The sequence below is a fragment of the Rhinolophus sinicus genome, chromosome 1 (assembly GCF_057876585.1).
Source record: "Rhinolophus sinicus isolate RSI-liver-muscle chromosome 1, RSI-T2T, whole genome shotgun sequence".
Classification (NCBI taxonomy): domain Eukaryota; kingdom Metazoa; phylum Chordata; class Mammalia; order Chiroptera; family Rhinolophidae; genus Rhinolophus; species Rhinolophus sinicus.
In genome coordinates this window covers 50,275,968-50,292,064 of record NC_142501.1, presented here as the reverse complement: position 1 = coordinate 50,292,064, position 16,097 = coordinate 50,275,968, and the positions used below count along the sequence as shown (strand labels likewise).

The window sequence follows — 16,097 nt, the reverse complement described above, 5'->3', positions numbered from 1 at the left end:
AATTTTACACTTAAGAAAAAAAAAGTTCCTTTCTAAGAAAATGTGACCTAGCCACTTCAATGTCTTTCAGAGCCTGGTATGTGGATGGACGTGTGCTGGTGGTGATAGTTACCTTTGGTATAATTCTCCCTCTGTGTCTCTTGAAGAATTTAGGTAAGGAAAGATCTTGCTTTTATCCTAGTCTCTACAGTGCCCACATGAGTCAGAAACCTAAGAAAATGAACTTTGCTTGTTCACGTGTAAAGATTAAGCGAATGATAAATTATAAGTATTAATCAGTCTCAACTTTAATATGGGATGAAAATATTGGTCAGTATGTGACATCCTAAGCAATCCCTTTACTAGCTGTGGAGGGGAGAAGGGAGGTTCTGGGATCAGCGATAGACAGTGCTCTTTCCAATAGCACAACTTACAGGCTTTTTGAGAAAAGTGCGGAAAATGGAATTCTCCTCATACAAGGTCTTAAATATCCTGATTATTTAGACAAGTACTCTTAGACAATCACTCTTAAATTATCAGAGTCTATCCAATCTCAATTATTTGCCTCATGGAACAGGGGAGAAAGAAGTGAAAAGTCAAAAGTGGTGAACAATCACCAAGTCATACCCATGGGGTTTTGACTTTTTTTGTGTATGCTCATATTTGGAGATAAGTGTGCTTGATGTTACGGGAATTTCACACATTGAATAATGTGGCCACACTGCCATCCAGTCCAAAGCCTCTAACATACATTTCCATTAATGCTAGGCTAATTCAAGGTAGGCATGTAAAGTTCTTCTCAAAAGTATTGCTAACTGTAGCTTTTTGTTGTTTTGCATGAAAAATATCAAGTCTCTGTAGCTGTTCTGTAAGATATTCTGTATGTCTATAAGTCAATTTTTTTAAAAAACTACTTAATTTTCTGGTTTCTGGCTCTGTGTTTAGGCTTTTCTATGTATGTACACGTAGCATTTTTCAGTTTAAGGAGAGAAGGGCTCTTCTCCCCCAGGGATGAGAATAGTGCAGCCCCCCAGAGGCCACTTAACTCTGCCTTTCTGGAGGTTTCGGTGGTTGGAGATCTCCCAGGCATTCTAAGGGGAGCAAGGTAAAGATCCGCAGATGCTCAATTTATCCCTAGAAATCACTTCATCTCCTCTGTGCATGCCCTTCATGTAGGAAGAGAGGTATTGTGGCTGATATTCATTATGCACACAATAAGTGCATAATAAAGAGTAATGGATTTGGCCATCAGTATCCATCAGAGCATAGCGACAGAGACCTGTGGCTAAAGTTGGGAGGCTCTTTTCCCTTGGATTCCGGGAATCTGTGTCCTCTAGTGTGCCAGGGAGAACTGAAATCAACACATAATATAATGTTTTTATTTAAAGTCACTGTTTTTGCCAAATAAAGTGGCACTACCAAATAATAAATCCTATGTTCACATTGGCATGTATGTATAGTATTGGAAACCCAAACTATGCTTAAAAAAATGCATTGAAAGAAATAAGGTGGTGGATGAAATAATATTTTTTAAAACTTTTTTTAGGGTATCTTGGCTACACTAGTGGATTTTCCTTGAGCTGTATGGTTTTTTTCCTAATAGTGGTAAGTGCTGGTTGAAATAGTTGGTTTGGTTTTGCCATAGCATAATACCATGTAACAATTATTCATTATTTGGCTTTATTTGATAAAGTCTATATATTATTTTCCTATATTTTTTTAATACCAGGTTATCTACAAGAAATTTCAAATTCCCTGCATTGTTCCAGGGCTAAATTCAACAATAAGTGCTAATTCAACAAATGCTGACATGTGTACGCCAAAATATGTTACCTTCAACTCAAAGGTAAATTTCCTTTTCCTTTAAATAGAAAAAAAAAAAACAAAAAAAACATTTTTATTAAGCACATTGTATTTCTCATACTTGTGGCAATTAAACTGTTTTGAATGTATTCGCTTCCAAATTTCACAATCCATTTAGAGACCTTTGAGAAATATACAAATATTATATTTCATGTTCCCTCTTACCCCGTTTACATGTAGGACAGCCTTAAGCATTCCCCGTGAAATTCTTTCTCGATAATTATCTCAGCTCTTCTCTTCCTTATAGATCTTTAAAAAGATTAATAACATCCTTAGCCCACTGCTTCCTATCTGGTGGTGACAAAAAGGAATAACTCAAACTTCCCCAGCTTGCACAGCTGAAGTATAGAAACCACCACAAACTGGCACTTAAGATAACTTTCATACTACTGAGATATTACTCATGGTATAGGGAGCAGGGGACTATGGAACCAGTTAGCCTTGGGTTGGAATCCTCTGGCAAGTAACCCAACTCCATGTGTGAAAATGAATATTCTATTCTGTATCTTACATGGTTGTTTTTAGAATGTGTCTGATACAATGCTCGGGCAGAATTAGAGCATGAGAAATGCTACTTTTCATTCCTTCTCTGCCAGGTTCTTTTAGCATAAGAAGTTATATTGAGTTTGAAAGTCTTATCTAAGAAAACTGAATCTCTCTCTCTCTCTCTCTCTCTCTCTCTCTCTCTCTCTCTCTCTCTCTCTCTCTCTCTCCTCTAAGGATATAGCCAAAGTAGTGAATATGGAAGTACTTTTCTTTTTAGATGGCATATTTTAAGTCTGATCTGATGCATCCTATATAGAGCAAAGAGCAATAAAATAGAGGTGGGAGTCCTGGACATATCACCTAACCAGTTGGAGGCAGTCAGGACAACAGCAATGGTGTGTCCACTGCTCAGGGTTGTTGTAGGGACTCAGCAAGATGACGTAGGAAAAGTACTATGTAACTGGCTAGCACCATATAAATCCGGGTTATGCTATGCCTGGAGTATGTAAAATATGCTGTAGGTGAGCTGAATCTAAACCCCCTGTGTGCCAAGTGCCTAATGTCTCAAGCTAGCTAAGCTCTCACAGGAAAGCTGCTTGTATTTTAGGTATCAAAGCTCTCCTAATAATCAAATAATCCAGGGATTCTGAAGAACTGTCAGATAAAAAGACAGTTTAGGAATACTGGCGCTGTATAATATTATGGCAAAAACACATTTTCTTAATGTTATCTTTTTTTCTTTCAACTAGACTGTGTATGCTCTACCAACTATTGCATTCGCATTTGTCTGCCACCCATCAGTCCTGCCAATTTACAGCGAGCTTAAAGAGTAAGAGATTTTTATTTACCTTAATCATTTTATATTCCCTTATTAATAGGTAAGCACTGTATTAAAATAAACGGACTCATGTAATGAACCCCTGAGGACTCATCACCCAGTTTAAACACTTACTTGCTGCCCATCCTGAGCAAGTACCCTATTTTAAGAAAAAAAGAATGAGAGAAACCAGAAACCTGCAGTACATTTTGGCCATAAATATATAAAGTGGCCAACTGTGTGGGCTTCACTGTTAATTTGGCTTTTCAAAAACTATATCACTTAGGAGAGTTCGAATATGTGTGTTGCTTTATGTGACTTGTACTTATTTGGCAAGTAGATAATAATAACCTTCAGGTTCATCTATAAATTGCTAAATACATTGTATCTGATCTGCCTGTTGGTTCAGGTGGAAAAGGCTGGTAAATCAGGGAGAAAGGCATTAATGTTAAGACCACAAACCAGCCAAAAGAATATTGTTGTTCATTTTAAACTACTAAGATGATTCTATGGATTTATTTTTGATTGCTGTTCTAGAGAAAGCTAAAGGACTGCTTATAAATTTCCTCCTGGGTTCTCTTTTTAGCCTACTGTTATCAGATTTTCTACATAAAAATTGTCATTGTGGCATAGTCTTAAGCTCTGAAATGATATAGAATATAGCTATCTATTTTCATTTTCAAAAAGAAGTAAAGTTGATGTCATTTAGCATTGAATTCACTCATGATTCTTCCTCTTCCATATTTAACTGGTATAGGTAAATTTTGAAATATCAACATCTACCTATTTATGTGTAGATCAATGCTAACTCTATGATCCTATATTTAGGGCATTCAAATATGTCTTTTGCATCTTTTAAATTTAATAGCCCAGCTTTTAGTTTGTAATTTTCTCACGTGTATACGTCTCAATTTTTCTTGTTTTCCATACTCCCTGTTATGACACAACCAAATATGTCTATCAGTGGTCTTTTGAGTACAAATCTTGTAGATTAATTATGTGGGCAGTTAAAGAAATTTAAAGGTTCATCCAAACTCCCAGAGTAAGCTTGAACTAAGAGCTAGAGCCCTTCATCATCACAGCTGTGATCTTTCAGATACTTACTGCTGTGCAAACATATAGACTTCTAGGTACATCTCTGGGGCTACTCAATGGGGAAAACTGAAACCTAAAGAGCAGCTTCAGCAACAGAACACCTGACGTCAAGTTCTAGCTCTACCCCTGGTCTCTGGGGCTGGGAGAACAGCATTTGAATTTATTCTGCCTTTTTTTCCTGTGTATGCTAAATGTGGAGATAATTTCAAACACAAATATTAAAAAATACTCTCTGTCCTTTGGATGAGAACTCGGTATTCTTTCAAAAGAATGGGGAAGAACATTCAAGGGATTGTTAGTTCCATGGATCGCTCTCTCACAATACCCATTCAGTAGAAAAGAAATTATTCTAAACCACATAATTGCTGCAGGAAATTTCAGCTGGTCAGATCTGCCCTACCCTGATAGAAAGTTAAGTAACTAGTATTAACGCTTCTGTGTTAACACTGGTGCTTGAACTCAGTAACGTGGTTTTTAATTTTTTTTAATTCCTTTATTTTTATTTTTAGTCGATCACAGAAAAAGATGCAGATGGTTTCAAATATCTCCTTTTTCGCCATGTTTGTTATGTACTTCTTGACTGCCATTTTTGGCTACTTGACATTCTACGGTAAGTAACTTCTGTCAGTACATAAATGTAGGCATTTGAAGTGAAGAGTAAAAATCAATATCAAAATAACTTTTAACATGATAGCAAAAAAAAGCAAGAAATCTATCTATTGATCTTTCTGGTCTTCTCATCTACTTAAAACAAGTGGCAACGGTTCCTTTACATGTTCATGCAGACTGCACAATAGATTACTGAAATGATATACTGTAATTTTTTTCCCCCTAAAACTGTCCTTAAAAGAAATAGCATTTTGTAAGCATACAACCTCTACTTGGGAAAGTTTAAAACTACATCAGAGAATTTCCTAGTTTCTGTTGCAAATTGGGCCAGATTCTATTAATAGAAAAGATAGAGACAGATGTTAACAGTACGAGCACAGTGCTACACTCATGACAGTCCGCGTTAATTAAAAATAAAATGCCTAATTGTTCACCAGAAGCTGGAGCCTTCCAAAGATGTGAAGGAATGACAGAGAAAGTCAAAAGGAATGAAATCTGAGGTGCATGAGAAGCCGTTGAGCTCAGTGGCTGCCCTTCTAGCGTGGGCTGTCTTTGAAATAACACTTTCTGAAGTTCAGAGATGAGAAAAAGTTCAGAGTGGTGCATAAGCTTAATACTTTTTTTTTAAATAAGTAAAAGATACATGGAAGAGAAGAATTATTGCTTGATGGTGGTTAAGTTCCATTGGCACCTCTGCTGCTTGGCCACTGAAAGATGAGTTGTAAGAGGAGAGTTTGAAAGGGACGCCGAAAGGCCTGCCATCCACCCAGCCACCTGGCAAGACAGTAGCTATTTTGTGGCGTTTGATGAGTGGTACCAAGTGGGGGAAATTTTAGATTTAGAAGGGCTTTGTGCTTCAACCTGTTATTTTTAATCCCAATTTACTCCTAGGATTAATTTAGTATAAATTAAGCATCCCCACTCTGTGGTGTTTCTTCTAGCGATTAGGATGGTGCACAAGTATTGTGGTTTTTACGATGATTTTTAACCTTTTAAACCATGATTACTTTTGCACCAACCTAATACTATAAACTCCTTTTAGTTAAAAGTTACAATGGACAGGTGGAGCATGTCTCCCGCAGGGGATTTTTCTTTTCAACTCTATAAATTGTTTTAATTGACAGTTCAGCACTCAGATCATCACTTTCCTTGCCCTTCAGTTTACAAATTCTTTGTTGTTCAGAACAACTGTCATTCAGTGATGTGCTTTGTTTCTTACTAATACCCTCTTCTGCCTTGTTTTAGAAAACGTGCAATCGAACCTCCTTCACAAGTACCCGAATAAAGACGACATTCTCATCCTGACCGTGCGGCTGGCTGTCATTGTTGCTGTCATCCTTACAGTGCCGGTGTTATTTTTCACGGTGAGTAAACGGCCTCAGTGCAACCTGAGAAAAATCTGAGGTCTCAGCCTGTGGCAGGTAACTTTCCTGCATCACCAAAACTGCATCAAGGAAGGATCCCAAGACTTGGCGAAGGCTCTTCGGAAAGAAAGTGGGGTCAGCGAGATAGGGTGGCCTCTGATGGAATGCATCGTAATGCTGATGGAATGAATCTTAAGTCTAATTAACCTGCCCTTCTTCTTTACAGAAATGCAGATAGAATGTTCAAATCTCGATCACACACAATGAGAGAATGTAGAAGGAGCAGAAGAGCACACTCAGCCATAGATAAAACAGAAACAGAAATTATGAGCCCCCCAAACGAGAATAACCTATTAATAAACAAAAAACACTTTCCATCTTAAATCAAGCCCCCTCACCCCACTGCTTCCCAAACTGTTAAGCTCCCTATAAGTTCACTAGCTGTTTTACAACATTTCACAAATCCCCGTGAACCAGGACATCAGTTTCTACTGAGAGCCATGAATGCTGGCGTGCCACAGGTCGTTATAGAATCTTTGTGTTTTTCCCCGCAGGTTCGTTCATCTTTATTTGAACTGGCTAAGAAAACAAAGTTTAATTTATGTCGTCATGTCTTTATCACCATCATACTCTTGGTGATTATCAACTTGTTGGTGATCTTCATACCCTCCATGAAAGATATTTTTGGAGTCGTAGGTATGACTTCATGGCTTTATGCTTATTCTACAGCAGCGATTTAGGAAGCTAAAATTTCACAAGAACAACTTCAAACGTTTTTCTTCTTCTTTTACAGGAGTTACATCTGCTAATATGCTTATTTTCATTCTTCCTTCATCTCTTTATTTAAAAATCACAAACCAGGATGGAGATAAAGGAACTCAAAGAATTTGGGTATGTCTCATGCCAGCCACTCTAATTTTTCTGATTGGTTTTTCATTCAAATTTACCAAATAAATAGTCCATCTCTACCATCTAATACTAGTTTTCGTGGCCTCTAAGGGAGGCGGCAGTCCTGTAGTTTTCACCTTTGGGAGATTTAAAATAGCTCATCCAAATCTTCTCTGTTCCTTCAGAATATCCTTTCAGGTGTTACTCATACTGTGCCTGAGCTTTTGCTGAGCTAGGGCAGGACCAGCTGAGAGACTGGAAGTTTATCATCCTCTGTCTCCATAAGGTGATGCCTTCTCTTTAGCAAGAAAATGAAGTGGAGACAGACTCAAAGATTTTATGCAGTCCACAGTTTCGATATAATTCCTAGTCGTGTAACTCTCTCATACATCTCAGGGAACATGCAATGCCTTAGTTAGTTTAAAGAGTCTTTTTATGATTTGACAGAAATGCTTTGGAGCAACAGACCTGGATTCAAAAACTACCTTTCTCTATTGGGATTCTTGTTTCCAGGTCTGGGCATCTTTAAGGCGATGCAATTGGAGACAGTGAGGGAAGCAGGGGTGCAGTGGCTGCTACATGAGTACCTTCTGGAGCACCATTTTGTTTGGCCTCGGAGAAGGCTTCTCAGCTGGCCGCCCAGAGAGTGTAAGCACTCGAATCGCACATATTACCTGAGTCAGCAGACCCGGAGGAGAAATGTAGGCAGGAGGGATCATTCTTGTGCATTTGGGAGAAGCAGCATTGATGCTGGTAGAGCATTGGTTTCCCCAACAGGATTCTCCCTGAAGCTATAAATCCCAAATCCTTCTAAACCTTACCAGGATTTGCTTCACAAGGGCAGAGGAAGGAGCAGTCACTCTGGCACAGCAGTAAGATATACTAAGATCAAATCCAAAAATGGTAGAGGCCAGTTGCCCATGAATCCTCTGGGCTTGCCAACCCCGCTCCCCTAATAAAACCGGTGGGAGGAGCTAATGAATAGCATCAGACAAGGGCCCCTATCTGTGGGACCTACTGGGAATTGGACCAGACCCATAATAGTAGGCCCATGTGCAAACCTACTCAGCTCCACTGTTTGCCTCGTCTCCTTCCCTTAGCTCTCTCCAGGCTCTCGTGTGGCTTTATCCTTCTGCCTGCTGAGCTCTCACTGGGTAGTCTCAAGGTGAAGCAATGTATAATCTTGTGTTCTCCAAATTCTGGATTTAATAATGTTTACCTGTGACCTACATCAACCCGTGAAGTAACTTTTAGTTTTTGACACCCGTTTCATATCTCATTTGATCAAATATAATTTGCTTTTATCTCTTTTTTCCACTTTTTCAAACAGAAATGTTTGCCTGTCAGCGATAACCTAGGTTGGTTGGTAAAGATTAATGAAATGACCTGTATGTTTTCCCAGGCCTTTTTTTTTTTAAGTCTTAATCTTAGTTTGAAAGAAGTTATAAAGATACGGTATCCAGTCAGTTGTAGAACGGACACTCTTAGGTGACCATGAAGTTAAAGAACAAGGATGGCTCTGCATAGTTTGTTCTTATGTTTCCATCCTTGGAGAATCAGATTCACACAATTTCAGAAAGATTCTCACAGTTCAGCAATGGTTTTAACAAACTCCAAATACAAGAGCGTACAAAAGGAGGGGAAAGCATTTTTATTGATTTCCCAGGTGCATGTGAGAAATGCTTGCCTCACTGAAAATAACCTGTGCCTTTCTGTTGTTCTAGGCTGCCCTTTTCTTGGGCCTGGGGGTCTTGTTTTCCCTGGTCAGCATTCCCTTGGTCATCTACGACTGGGCCTGCTCAACGGGTACTGATGAAGGCCAGTGAGACCAGCCAAGAAAAGGAAACATCACAGTCTTCTGCTCAATCAAGTGACCACACATCAGCAACCCTCATCTTCGTTCGCAAGTTTACAGAAGCAAACACATTTACAAGATACTTAAAATGGAATAACACTTGGCTCGCAAAACAGAGACCTGTTTCTATAATGGCTCATGTCCCTCCAAGATTTGGGATCGCTTACAGATCATAGATTTTTCTGTTTTTCAAATTTCATGAATAGGATTTTCCAGTACTTTCCTCAGTTACTTTTTGCTCTCCTAACTCTGTTTTTCATGACTTCATGGTCTCTTAGAACTTTGAAAACATGCTCATCAATCATGTTTATTTATTATACATCCAGATTCTGAAATAATTTTCCTACTGATGTTCAGCTCACACGCTGTACCTTTTTAGAAGAGAAAAGAGTCTTGAATTGTATATATTTATTTTGCTTTATAGAAAAAAAATGGTTTCGTAAATAATTTGCCTATTTTGGTTAACATAGCACACGGGGATAATCATATGAGAGTCACGGGGCTTGTGCCCTTGCTGGATCAGAACACGCCCAATATTTGAGGTGGCTCTGATCACCTGGCCGCTGAACTCAGGCAGTCCGGTGGCCTCAATGGTACTATGTTCCGCTCCATGCAGAGACATTCTCTAGCGAGTGTTCTCAGCTGGGAAGAGGGTGGAAATGATTCTTACCTTGGTAAATATATTACAGTACACATTTGGGTAATCTAGCAAATGAAGTTTTGTTTCCCTCTTGGCAAATTGTGTCAAAGTTACTCTTAGCTGAGTCTATTTCTACTGGGGGAGACCCATAACACCTTTCTAATAAATTGATGAGCAAGAATACTGCAAAAAGATTGTGCAAAATGCCTAAGAAAATAGTCTTCTGATGCAAGTAGCCATCAACCCTACACCTACACTGTATTGTTGAAGGGGGAAAACATTTTATTGAATTACAAATCCAGCAGCTTTTACTCATGTCCACCAGCTTTTTGCACAGAGAATAATGTGTATCTAACCAAGGATGATCTAGGATAAGTAATTCCTGTTTTATATTGAGTACTTTAGGGAGGTCTTTAAAAGACTTGTTTTCTACCTATAAATTTAGGTTATTACAAATACAAGAGTTTTGTACCTAAAATAAGCCTCATTCCTATGTTGTCTCTATTCACAATCCATTCCAGAATCTTGAAAAAAAGAGAAAGAGAGAGAACCCTCAGAGACAATCTTTGAGAAGAACATGTGACAAAATCACTGAGAACTTCCTTCCCCCAGATGAGGACCTTGGTAACCTGTGCTGGTTCCTCCTCTTGCCCAGCTGAGGGGTGGACCATGACAGCCCACCCAGTGTAACCCACACAGGAGGGCGCAATGGCCTTGCACTCATACCCCAGCCCCTCTCCTAACGGGGTAGGAAGGAAGCTATAGAGACTGAAAAACAAGAGAGTTTGGGACAAGGTAGCTTGGAAAGCCATGGGGGACAGAAGCCCAGAACTGTATTACCCTTAAGCTGGGCTATCACCTGTGATTTGATTGTCCACATGTGTGCTCTGTGAGCTGGTTCCTTGAAACAGGCCTTGTGTTTTATCTGTACTGTGGCTGAATTTCTTACGCACGTAAGTCACTGAGCATACCCTTCTTATCCTGAGATAAGTAGAATCTAACCGCAGACTCTTGGCCGAGTTTCCAGGGACCGAGCTCTGAGTTCTGTCCTCCCCCACTGGACTCGTCAGAGGCCTCCATGCTTCCTGGGAGTAATATGGAACTGTCCCCTCCCCAGCACAGAATAATGTCCCACAGAAAAGGCAGGCATCGGAGCACCTTTTGGGTGATCCTTTCGGGAGAGAAGGAAAGGTTATTTTCCGCATTTCTTGATAGGGTCGTCACAGCCTTTAATGTAATGCTCCAGAATGATATCCACATCAGGTCGGAGTTCAGGTATTCAGAGATGAATACCTACCCATGTGTGAATACCTAACCCAGTAAAATACACTGTTCTTTTCAGCAGTCTCTTCCATATTGGATGAGCAGGGCGAGAAGCTGAGCAAGACAAGTCAAGTTAGTTGGCCTTTGGAGGCTTGTCTAAAGCACCAAGTAATGAAACAGCCAGACAGTGGGATATCCCTCCAAAAAGAGTACGTAATTGAGTTTGCAAGCTCTATTATGCTACTTTCTCCTCTCTCGTTAATTTTACACTCACAAAGTCAGTTAGAACATGATCATTCGCTCTTGGGGGAGAAGGATGGACAGTGACATTTCTGGATCTCTGGATTTTGTGTGTCAGTACAAGGAATTATTATTATTTAAAATGTATTTATTTAGAGGAGGCAAATTGCTGTTGATGTCTATGATACCACAGGTTTTTCAAATCTTCTTAGTATGTTTATCTAAGTTAAGTGTTGAATGAATATAATATACCCTATTGTAATTTGTCAAATATCATTGATTAATTATATCATTTGTGTGGGGTTAGTTGTAACGTATACTGCTCCTAATCTTCTTGTTCAGAATAGTGAACCGGTAGCCAAAAATATATGTATCACAGATGTTAGGTAGAATTTGAACAACACAGTCAAGTGCTCTAGAAGTTTCTCTGCTAAATTAGTAGACTAATGAATATTATAAATATCATAGCCATTGGGAGCAGCACGTTTTCCTTTGGTAGATAGATATCAACCCTGGTGAACAGTGCCAGTTTCATACTTTGGATTTAGAACTATTCTCTAGTTATTGTAATACAGAGCACTGTAAATCCCTAATTTCCTTAATGTTACTTATTGGAAGTGGGGGTAGTACGGTGTGTACAGGAAAGAAATTTAGTCTTGCTGAGCAGAAGCAGTTCCCAACTTATAAGCTGGTCATATTGAGAAACTCTTTTGTCAGTTGGTTGTTCGCAACGTGGAATGTATTTTCCTTTATAATGGTGGTTAGGCCCCCAGACCAGATAGAAAAGATTATCAAACCCACAGTTTAGGTGAAATAGGATACTATAACAAGATTGCTAAAGAACCTAACCACTAATTATAATATTGCTTCCAGGGGGTATTTGTTCAGAATTGCTGAGACTATGTCACTCCTCTTGTTAGTGGAATCTGGATAGCCCACCTCCGCCACACACCACCTGCTGGACAGTGGGGGGAAGGGTTGCCACCAGTTAGAGGTGAGTCCAAGTGGCCTGAAGCAGGGTTTCCAGCAAAGGAGGGGAAGAATCAGTCTGGGGCTGTGAGAGAATCTGGAGCGAGGAGGAGGGAGAAGGAGGTTGAGGAAGCCTCTTATGGATTGAAAACCGCCAGGGACATTCCTCAGCTGGTACCCTTTCTTATCTCTGGAGGTCTCAGGTTTGGCCTGTCTGCTTCTGTTTTCAGGAACTTTGTCTCCTATAGTGCATCTCCTTCCCTGCCCACCACAAAACAATGACGTTGCTGCATAGTTTCTCCCATATGCCCGTCATTAGAGCCAGCGCACAGCACGTTGAATGGGTTTTAGTGCTAGTAAACCATGGTTTAACTGGCCAGTGATCAGATGGGGTGGTAAAAGCTCTCGACTCACTTTCCTTTCTTCACATTCGCACACCCTGTGAAGAAAGGCGCGTGGTTGTGGGGCTTGGGGAGCACAAAGGACTGTGGGTGAGATTCCGCAGTACTTCAGAGGACACCTCAGTTCCCCCAGAGCTGACGTAAGCCTCTCAGCTAGCGGTTCTCAACATGGTCCGCGGACCAGCAGCACCACCACCGTCACCTTGGAACTTGTTGGAATGCGGATTCTCAGGCCCCACCCCAGACCTAGTGACATCAGAAGCTGGGCGGTGGGGGAGCAAATGTGTTTTAATGTGATTCTGGCGCTCATCAAGTTTGAGAACCATTCTGAGCCAGTCTCTTCTTTTTCTCCCCATTAGTCTCAGAGGACAGGTCACAGGACTCGCGGGGCAAGAAGGGGGAAGCAGGACATAGGGAGGGGAGGAAAGGGCCTCCGCAGCAGGGTCTCCCTCCTCCCGCTGGAAAGGCTGCTGCCGGGGTGGAGGCGTGAGCGGAGGCCCCTGCACTCCATGTAACTTTGGGCTGGGGCAGGGTAAGATCATGTTTTTCCAGAGCTGTGAAGAAAGGACAGTGACGTGTTATTCTTGGGTTTTGGGGTTTTGGAGGCGAGAAATTAAAATACACCTTTTGTAAATGCAGCCTTAGAGGAAATAGTGAATCATGTCAGGAGGAAGTGCTCCAGAAGGTCTGCGTTCACCGTGTTGTGCTCAGTCCTGTCCTTTGAAAGTGAGTTCTCTACTGAAAGGTCTGCACTGCATTAGGAGCTCCAAATGGCTGGGAAAAGAACGTAGAGCTCAGCCCCGTTTCAGTCTGTCAGGATGCTGGACCGCACATTTAAGTGGGGTGGGGAGCAGTTGGAGCGAGGAAGAGGTCAGTGATATGATCCGATATTGGATTTTATGCCTTAGAGCAAAAGCCATTAGTTTCCCTCAGTTTATCAATACAAACAACTTCAGGCTTGGAAAGGGCATAAGCCTTAAAGATATAATTCCTCCATTCCAGTTCACTGTAAACTTCTAGCCACTTTCAAAACAAAGAAGACACAGGCTATAACATTGAGTAATGCTAATAATTTCCTTAGGGATGGCAGCTCTGAAATCCTTTAGCAATAGAACATACTTCCTCTAAAATGCAGTGAGTTATTTATAATGATGTAAAGCTTTCAGGTACCAATTAGGGGTGGGGTGGCTAACAACTGAAAAATATCCCTAAACCTAAAAGGGAAAGTTCTTGAAAAATACGTAGACTTCACAAGGCTTAGACATTCTTGAGAGTTTTCTCAGAGGAAGGGCTGTGAACCTGGGCCCATGTATTTGCAGGCTTGAATCTGGGTTTCTAAAAGGAAGAATCTATGCAGTTGAGGCTCCCTGTAGGAAATACTTCATTTGTATGTAAATATATTGTAAGTAACAGGAGGCTGTATATTTTTGCAGTTGATCTACACTGAACTAGAAGTCTCTAGCACCTGCATATCAGGAATAAATGTTTTCGTAGCTATTAGTGGTTTTGTTTGGGAATTTAGAAAAATTTACATTCTCTTCCAGATACCATAGTTCTTTGAATGTAAACTTGGAACCTAAAAATCTTACTTAATTGTTTAGAAAGAGAAATGTCTGAGAAATTGTTGCATTGATTTCTTATACTGATATGAAGATCAATTATTTAAAAGGTAGTCCTCTGAGCTACAAATGAGAAATATTTAGACTCAAATTACTGTCACGTAGAAATAGGTAACCCCAAATTGACCAACTGTCTCTTCATAATGCTCTCTCATTGTTAACACTGAGAGCCACTACACAGTACTAATGAAAACAGACGTTAGGGAGGAGAATGCTTTTTTTCAAAATTGAATCGCTGCATTTCCCAAACTTTGGGATCTTTGAAAGGGGGGAAAATCAGAATGTTAACTATGAGCACAAATTTGAAGGGGGGGAAAAAAGCATTATTTTATCAAGCTTTGGAAAGCGTTGCATGTTTGCCTTCTACTTTCAGTGTTGACGCCAACATAGACTGTCCTAAGTAATTTTTCCCAGAACACTTGAATCTTGATTATTGGTATGTAATCCACGCTCTGGAGCCAGTGTATTTTAGACTTCATCTAAGTGCAGTACGTGTAGCACACCACTGATTTATTAATGTAAAAACCTTGTAAATGAATTTCAGATGAGTGATTTATGTGAGCCACAAGTCACTAAACTTTGCTATTCATGGTTAATCAAATAGTTTCCCACCCGCCAGGATGTGATGTAAATAAAGAAATGTTAAGATGTTCTGTTCTATAACTGCTCTGTTAACATAGATTTTAAACATTAAAAATGTGATCTAAAGGCATTTATGAATTTTGTGTTCATTCTTTTGGGATACAGTATTAAAAAGCGGGGGTGGATCTGAGTACTACACACACTATTAAGATTGGCCTGCATCTAGATCACTAAGTTCATAGAAGCTTATATTTAAGTGACCAAACCTTAAAATATACTTCTGATAGAAACCTATTGGTCTGAAACATATTACATACCTATTTCTCCGTCCTTCATAATCAGAGTAGGTTGAACCTAACAGTTTCTTTTTCAACTCAGGTTCCTCTTTACAAATGTCAGTTTCCGTGCTATGTTGTAGGAGAGACTCTAGTCTTCCTCTACCTGCATTGCAGCCAGCCAGAAAAAAGGAAATTCTATCAACACTCCCATTTCTGCAGGAATTATTGAGGGGAAAGCCCCTGCAGCCTGGCCTTTTCGTGTCCATCACTGACTCCTCCTCATGGTCTTAGGGAAGTTTTATCCGACCAGCAAGATGGCCAGAGTCTGATATCTAAATTCCTCTCGTGGCCAGTGTTAGAGCGGGAACAATCTGCCTTCATGGTGGGACTATGTGTGAGGCCCATCTTGACTCCCCGGCTGTCCAGGGTGACAGCCCATTCTGGAGGGCCACATGTGGATCTCAAGAGGGAAATCTGGGGCACAGGAGCCCAAACTGTGTACTCCAATCTAGCTTCATTCGCGATAAAGCTGATACTTTACCTTTATATGCTTCCTGTTTGTGTTTCTTAATTGATCAAAACCGCAGGGGCAAAGAGTGTGAGTAATTATCACTTTCAAACCCAAGCAGTTGTAAAAGGGTGTATATCCAAAAGGCTATTGACAATTTTGCTCTAAATCAAAAGTTCTGGTCCTGCTGTGCTTTTGATGGTTCTGGTTCTTTCACTACAGCTGCATGAGTGTCTGCTAATACTGTTCTACTCTGCCCTGTTTTACATGTAACTGTCTGGGTAAAGGCTTTTCTCCTCCTCCCCTATGGAATAAACTTTGCAACTCAGAGGACTTGTTTGCTTAACTTCTAGATTTATAATTGTGTTCTGCCTGGTTAGGATAGTCTGGGTTGATGAGGTCTAAATAACTGGGTCACGTTTTTTGTATACCAACATTTTATCTTTCATTAGTTTAAATTTTAGACGCATCCAAATTGGCAGGCCAATCTGTTCTCCTTCAGTAGGGTCAGTGTAACATCAAACTAACCTGTCAAACTACCAAATGGTATTATAAAGCTATAGCACTTAAGACAGATGTATACTGATGTGGAAATAAATAGATCATAACAGAAAACATATAAATAGGACACATAACACTAG

At 40.1% G+C, this 16,097-nt stretch overlaps 1 protein-coding gene across 4 annotated transcripts in view; it reads left to right on the top strand.

Moving 5' to 3' along the window:
- SLC38A1 (solute carrier family 38 member 1) overlaps positions 1-14,800 on the top strand; it is a 64,840-nt gene extending 50,040 nt beyond the window's left edge. For 2 of the 4 annotated variants that reach the window (XM_019748395.3, XM_019748397.3), the window contains 9 exons: positions 71-153; positions 1,526-1,584; positions 1,709-1,825; positions 3,078-3,157; positions 4,750-4,850; positions 6,095-6,213; positions 6,768-6,909; positions 7,007-7,104; positions 8,826-14,800. In XM_019748395.3, the coding sequence (XP_019603954.1) occupies positions 71-153; positions 1,526-1,584; positions 1,709-1,825; positions 3,078-3,157; positions 4,750-4,850; positions 6,095-6,213; positions 6,768-6,909; positions 7,007-7,104; positions 8,826-8,927 (901 nt within the window). In that variant the 3' untranslated portion in view covers positions 8,928-14,800. The remainder of the gene's footprint in view (positions 1-70; positions 154-1,525; positions 1,585-1,708; positions 1,826-3,077; positions 3,158-4,749; positions 4,851-6,094; positions 6,214-6,767; positions 6,910-7,006; positions 7,105-8,825) is intronic. The other 2 variants (XM_019748396.3, XM_074325802.2) reach the window with 1 other exon arrangement.
- Positions 14,801-16,097: the final 1,297 nt, after the last annotated feature.